General features: G+C 37.8%; 1 protein-coding gene across 2 annotated transcripts in view; it reads left to right on the top strand.

The window, feature by feature from the left end:
- slc12a2 (solute carrier family 12 member 2) overlaps positions 1-4,851 on the top strand; it is a 119,478-nt gene extending 114,627 nt beyond the window's left edge. Inside the window, exons 24-26 of one of the 2 annotated variants that reach the window (XM_033646951.2) lie at positions 2,880-3,015; positions 3,333-3,400; positions 4,433-4,851. In XM_033646951.2, the coding sequence (XP_033502842.1) occupies positions 2,880-3,015; positions 3,333-3,400; positions 4,433-4,568 (340 nt within the window). In that variant the 3' untranslated portion in view covers positions 4,569-4,851. The remainder of the gene's footprint in view (positions 1-2,879; positions 3,016-3,332; positions 3,401-4,432) is intronic. The other variant, XM_033646950.2, reaches the window with a different exon arrangement.
- The last annotated feature ends 2,834 nt before the right edge of the window (positions 4,852-7,685 follow it).

Below are 7,685 nucleotides of genomic sequence, written 5' to 3'. Positions count from 1 at the left end.
AGTGTAGGTTTCAGTTTGTTTATGAATAAATGTTGCAGCTCCTCAGAACCTTAAAGTTTGTGTGCCTTGATTTGTTCTGCTGGGTGAAATGAAGGGGGTTAGCCCACTGTGGATGCTGAAGCAGGAACAGTTAACAGCATGTTTACAATAAGGCTTTGAGTTATCTCAATATATTTGTGGTAGAGCCATAGTCAAAGTGCACTTTGTTACAATACCATTACAAACTAGAAACCTGAGTAAGAGTCGTATTAATTTTTCAACAATAATAATAATACAGATAAGAAAGACTATCTATATTAAACTACATCATAATCTCAATGTTGATCTAAAAAAATGCTCTAAGATTATCCTCCAACTCCTACTCCATTGTTGTACAAAAAGTTTATATATGTCACAGTATCATATGGAAAATCCTGCAGCACATAGAAGCAGAGCAGAAATCCACCATCAGCCATGTAGAAAGCATTATCCTAACACTTCCCAAAGTGGGATGTTCCTGTATGAATATCACTCACATCAAAAGCAATAGAAAACCATTGTTGATTTTCATCAATAGAGTTTATCTTTACTATATTAAACCTTCAAGTACATGAATCACTTGTCATCAGTCTGCATAAATGAATATTAAACGGGTGAGGCTTTAGCCAGAGAGCAAGTGCAAGACTGGATCTCTGCCACCCTCATGTGTTTGTGTGAAGGCATTACATCAGTAGATTATGGCTGCAGAAGCAGAGAATTAGCAGCTCAGTCAAGAGAGCTTACATTACATTTCTGTTTGCTTTGAACATATAATGATAAGAAAAATTATATATTTATTGGACATGTAAATCACTACTTTCATCATAATACAATGTTAACACTTGATGCAATGATGCAATATTAGCCAATCACAAAGTCTGCCACAACATGTGCAATATGATTGCTTTTTTACTTCTTCATTACTTCATCTAATTTACTTCTTTTTTTATTTACAAATTGCTGTGGCAATAAAGGTATTTGAATTGAATTCAAAATTAAATTTATTTATATCATGTGTTCATTTAATGCAGTCTATTAGAGAAGAAGTTGCCACCCCTTTTTTGGCCATAAAAGATAAAATCAACATAGAAATAACTAACTGGTTAAGTGCATTCAAGTTTATTTTAAAATGACTCCACTAACGCACATAAAACAGCACATAGGAAAGCCCTTTCTGAAAGAGGTTTTCTTTTCAACCCTAACCGTGATCTATTTTACTCTTTTCATACTTTGCTACTCTACTTGTAGTTTAACAGATTACATGGATTATTTATACTTTTTCTTTCTCCCCGTTGGTTTAAGTTGCTGCATCTCCTGACAGAACAGCATGGTTGGATTTCAGCCTGCATGCATGTTGCATCAGCTTAATATTGTTGAAACAGAGCAGTTAATGTTGCTGTAGCCAGAAGTTAGCACCTGGCCAGGCAGGTAACATTACATTGTCTTAAATCAAAACAACATTGTTTACATACAGCATGTGCTGTAACAACAATATTTCCATACTGCTGATTTATTCCCCAGAAAACAACAATACCCCTTATAGTCTTTTTTTCTTGGCTGCTTGCCATTATCTGCCTGCTGCTCTTTGACGGTGAAAGAGAATTTTAAAATAAAGGTGTTACCTAAAGATGATGATATGGAGCTATGTTTCGACTTTGCATCGATGATATTGAAGCACTGATCATTGTATTGATTCATCGATCAAGATCAATAATCATTACAGCAGTAATATTTATATGATTTTACAACAGACTCATTGACAAAGAAATGGGGCTCTTTGACGGATATTCTACATATTTCCACATGGCTTTTGGTCATGTGGATCCACAACAGGGTTGTTTTGTCTTTTTCCTGGAACTTTCAGGATCACTACAGCTCATTCCATTTGTGCTTCCATTTTGTAGACCTGTACATCATTGATATCACTTATAAAAACATACTCACCAAATTAATATTTGCGATTTGGTGATATTACTAAAAAGGAGTCAGAAACAGACAATCAGACAGGTTGGAAAGTTTAGTCAAATTTATTTGGAAGAGAAATCCAAGCAGAACACAAAAATCAACCTATGCCTGCTGTACTTACTTTAGTTGTATGCATCCTGCAGCGCGGTACTGTTAGCAGCATTTCAGCTATGCTCCCTTTCAGTTTGATCTTTAAATAAGGGGTTTGGATGAACTGTTGACTTGCTTCCAACTTCTGTGTTGGCCTGACAGCTAAGTGTAGATCCTTGATCCAACCAATGTCTTATATCAATATCACCACTGTAATTGATAAAAACCAGGGCCAAACTACAAAAGTAAGGCTCAAGTTTTAGTGCTTCAGTTATGCATTATGCTCTAAATTTCTGCATGATTTGACCAAATAACTTACAAGGAAAAAAAACCACTTTACACAACCCCATCTGGTGTATCACTGAGAGAGCAGTGACACCAAACTCCTCTGAAAAAGTTATTGATTTTAACTCTTCATACGGAGTCATATCAAAGTAGCAGTTACAGCAAACTCGAGTTTAAAAAAAAAACAACAACAACACTGGTTTTTACTCTCCATACAGACTTGAATCAGAGTAGCAGTGACACCAAGCTCCACTGAAAAATACTCATTTTAAATCTCCATGCATTGTCAGATCAGAGGAGCAGCTAGGCCAAAATCCACGGAAATAAACAAAAAGATTTTAAATTTTCCGCACAGTGATTTGTACAGCAGTTACACAAAACTCCACTAAAAAAACACAGATTTTAATTCTGTAGGGAGTCAGATGACATTAAAAAAGTGAACGCAATATAATTGTGTATTCTTTAAGGCCTTATGATGCTTGTATGCGGGGGGTAACCATGAAGCTGTTGTTGTTATGCAGCATGGCGGCCTTTGAGGAGATAATCGAGCCGTATCGGCTAAAGGAAGATGACATGGAGCAAGAGGCAGCTGAGAGGCTTAAGAACAATGAACCCTGGAGAATTACTGACAATGAGCTGGAGCTATACCGCGCCAAGGTCAGCACCCTGCTAATCACTATAATTCACTGTTTTCTGTATCGTACTGTGTATTTTGATTTCAGATGTTTAAACACTTTGTCACTGTTGAACAAAGTCCCATATGATTTCGTCTTACCCAAGAAAAAGTCAGGCGAGTGAATGTAACTGGCTCTATTAACAATGTGAAAACAGTTACGTTTTCAGCCAGCAGTGTGGCACTGTGAGCTCTACTGCTGGCTCAGTGTCAGTGTTGCAGCAGCTTGTGGTAAATACTGTATCTGGTAAGCTGATACCTGAATGTTTGAACCTGTATTTGTGTTTGTTTTGCTTTTCAGACTAATCGTCAAATCAGACTCAACGAGCTGCTGAAGGAGCACTCAAGCACAGCCAACCTCATTGTCATGTAAGCTGCTGTGTGTGTGTGTGTGTGTGTGTGTGTGTGTGTGTTTGTGTGTTTGTGTGTGTTTGTGTTTGTGCCTATGCCTGTGTATTCTTTAATAACACAGATGGCCTTGTCATGTAATGGTGCATTTTGCATCCGTCTAATTCTCTTGAATACAATATCTTCAGAACACCTTGAGTGAATTTTGCCTAATTAGGCAAAAACATTAACTCAGACTGAAGAATAAACTGATTAGACTTTGGTGGTCATAGGTCAAAGGTTAAGGTCAATATGATATCACAAAACGTGTATGGGCATTACTCAAGAATTCATATGGTAATTATGACAAAACTTCACACAAATGTCTAAAATGATATAATAATAATAAAGGAATGACATTTTATATTTAAAAGGTCAAAGGTTGACTTCACTGTGACATCTTAATGCTCTGCATAAAACACTTTTCTGGCCATTATTCAGCGCATTTGGTCAGATACTGAATTGGTGACACTAATCCTGGGTGTCCACCTTGAAACTGTGCTGATTGATTTTCTGTGCTGTCAAGGGGAAGATGTGTGTGAAGCATCCATGTTTTCACAGACATGGAGGTAAACTGTAAGTGCAACTTGACCAGTGCGTGCATATGAATCTTATATGTTTTTAAAAAAAAGTTTATTATGGGTCCTTGAAAAGTCCAGGAAAAGTTTGCAAAATGTGCGGGAACCCCCTATAGGTGATAGGTGACTTTAGGCATGTTCTTATGTGGTCTTTTATTTGATTAATTTATTTGTATTTTATTTGGGCATATATCTCAAACATGTGCTTGCGTTGAGACAAGTGTGATTATTTTATTTCATTTTTGGTTTTGTTAATGGAACAAAAAGGGTTTTGCAGAAGCATATCAATTTAAAAGTGAGGTATCAAAAGAAGTAATAGCTTGGTATCACTACTGATGCTCTGGTATTACATCAGTAGCAGTATCAATTAATTAAAATGAAGCAGCTCTATTAACTATTGCCCTCTCTTTTTCTTGCCTCCTCTTCCTCTTGGCAGGAGTCTGCCATTGGCCAGGAAGGGCGCGGTGTCCAGCGCCCTGTACATGGCCTGGCTGGAGGCGTTGTCTAAGGACCTGCCTCCCATCCTCCTGGTGCGTGGCAACCACCAGAGTGTCCTCACCTTTTACTCTTAAATACACATGGAGAACACAATTCAAGTTTTTAAGTCTCACATCCACATCTGCCTGCGGGAGCAGATCCACATACACATCCAGTTCCAGTCTTAATCTAAAGGTGCACCACATACACTCCAGAGATGGTAGAAAACACAGCAAACTAATAGAAACAATGCTGGTAACGTGAATAAAGCTGAAGAATTCAATAATGGTCAATAATGGTAGAGATGTGTAAAAGCCCTACAAGTGATGGAGGTATGATAGGGTTGGAATGGGGGGTGGTTTTAAGGTTGCCCACTCTGCTCCTTTCTTTCTTTTTATTCTAAGATGTCTGGGTTTTTCTACTGTAGCTCTAGTTTCTTCTAATTTCCTCATGACATTTCATTTTTGTCAAAGTTTATTTCTCTCAGGCTCCAAAGCAGTCGTGCACAAGGTTCACGTTGTTGTTCTCGTGATATGAAATATCTTGATGTCATACTTGTTAAGTTCATTGGACCAGTTGTTTTATTTGTGATGCAGCAATAATCACCCTGTTGTTTTCCTTTAATATTGGGAGAGAACCATGCAGAATGCTTTGCAACACCTTCTAAAGCCTTATGGATGTGCCTTCCAGTTGAATCAGATGAAAGAATTATAATCTCTATCCAGATTGACAATATTGCTTAATATATTAGTGGACAATAGTTAGTTTATTGAGCTTTAAATGTTATTCCTTCTTAGTTGGAGCATTGTATTTATAGGAGTGGATTGTATGAATTTAATGAAGGGTGTCCACTTGATTGCATGAAGACTTTCTCTTTTACCCTAATCAGCATGTTTGTTTTGGGCCATAGCGTTTTTATTTTTTATTCACTTTTGAGTCTTCCTTTTTAAAGCTGTTGAAAATTTACGATATTTACACCTCAGCTTCTCGACACAAGACAGTTTGTCTTTTAGGCACATTGCCTAAAATGTTTATCTGGGTCTTAGATTTAAGATCTTGTTGTTCATGAGAAAAGATATGAAGCCAGTTTTCCATTCACCTTGTCAGGTTGAAATACCGTCTTTCCCATGTAGCTGCTGAGTGACTACATTAGTCTTTCTTTCAACAATTTTTGTGTTTCTGTGTCCACATGTATGGTTCTTCCCCTGAAAAGAAACTGCTCTATCCAACAAGCTAGCTAAAACCATGCCTTAATGCTAGAACTAATGATTGTCATGAGTTCCTCTTCTCTTATAAGCCATACTGGCTGGATGGTTTGTGGGTAAATGCAGATAGCGATCCATTGACCACATGTTATGAGAAATATTTCAGCACAATTGTCTTCTTTACTGTATATACATTTTGATTTTCTTCCCATAGTCCACCTGCATTAGTCTGTTGCATTGCTTACTGTGGGCCTGCTTGTTAGTGAAGTGGTCAATCAGTAACATATTCCACTTTGTCAAAGTTAGTGCCACAGTAGACTTGAGTTTTGCACTCCTGCAAGCCTATCTGGCTGCTTGTTTGCAGTCTGAGTGTATGATGGACTGCTGGTCTCCCATTCTGACAAAGCCTAGATAGGCATAGAGAATGAACGACACGCAAGCCTCATACTGCAAGGCTTGCTGGCAGGAAGAATGTGACATTAGAATGTGTCAAGGCTGAAGATATACCTCTATGCATATGAGCTTGTGTTGCTTAAGTACTTGTAATAAAAGTCCATGTACAGTACATGTGAAAGGATCTACATGCCTCAGTTCATATAGGGGGCACATCAGGCACTGGCTTGTAGCCTTTTTACGAGTACCATGGCTCCAACAGAAGCCATGTATAGACCATTTCACTATTTTTAACACTGATGTTCTAAAATAGGTTGAATGTATCCTGCTGCTCTACTATGGTCATAGACAATATTGTCTTCAGAGAGACTGATTTCTTCTTTTACTGAGCTGCTACTTTTTGGAGGCAAAGTTACATTTTTTCTAAAGGTGCATTCAGACTGAATGCAAAGCGAATTTCAAAAGCTCCACCAATGTTTATCAAATCAGTGCAAAGAGTGCATGCAAATTTACCCCGGGCAGCCCATATTGAGTCAGAGACACATCTGAGTGAGTCAAGTTTCAGTACAAGGACAAAAATCCTGCTTATCCCAAGGAGCTCCAAGTCAAGACAATAGGGAGACTAGAAAAAGAAAACAAGCTGAGTCTTCAGAAGAATACAGAATGAATAGGAAGTTAATGGAGGGTTTGGAAATTGAAGTTGCTAGCCAGCTTAAATTGAATGGCTGGGCAGTCATAAGAGGCGAATAAACACTTCAGCAGTTAAATTGCATATGTAACATGAAGCAAAAATCTGTGTTGAGTCTGAGCACACCTTAAGGTTGGCATCTTTGGTGCCCACATAAATATTCTGTTTGAGTGCATTGCCCTGAAATTAATAATTCCATTTGAATTGCAGAAAACATAAGAGACCATGGTACCAGCAGGATAATGATTTTAACTGCAGTTAAGTAAAAACATTACTGCACAGTTGATCGTGGATAATCCCACACTTCCACTGTTTGCGAATGTCAGCAGTTAACATGAAAGGATCTAAACTGCCACACAATTTAGAAGGAAAGGTCCATCATGGATTTATGGTAATAGATTAGAAACTGCCACAAAACTAATGGGATAAAACAGGGTTCTCTTTAAATGTAATGTACTTCTTTTTCTCTGCCTTTCTCCCAGGAACTGGCAGTTTTAGTATTTAGCTTGTTACTTTCATGTACTCTGTCCTTTTCTGTATGCAATTTCAAAAGAGGATTGTGACACAATGCTTAGGTTAGTTGAATGTACTGTATAATAAAGAACACTAACGCTAGGAGTTAGCATACATAGTCTCTTTTTGCTTTCCATCATGTTTATGAACTGTTTCCTGCGTCAGTTGCAGTTGGTACAGTGCAGCGTTCTGTGTGTCTGCATCATACAGCTGAACCCCATCATTCATTACTCTGTGCTTCACCTGTAGATTGTGTAGGGCAGGACTTTGATATATGAATGCATGTGTGTGATGTGAGGGGAGGTTATGAGTGTATATATGCTTTTAGTACATACACATGAACTATATACACACTCATGCTCACAAGTGTATTAAATATACCCAGAGTACTTTCCAACTATGTGAAAAGCATG

Source organism: Epinephelus lanceolatus, chromosome 19 (assembly GCF_041903045.1).
Source record: "Epinephelus lanceolatus isolate andai-2023 chromosome 19, ASM4190304v1, whole genome shotgun sequence".
NCBI lineage: Eukaryota > Metazoa > Chordata > Actinopteri > Perciformes > Serranidae > Epinephelus > Epinephelus lanceolatus.
This window is presented reverse-complemented; position numbering and strand designations above follow the sequence as displayed.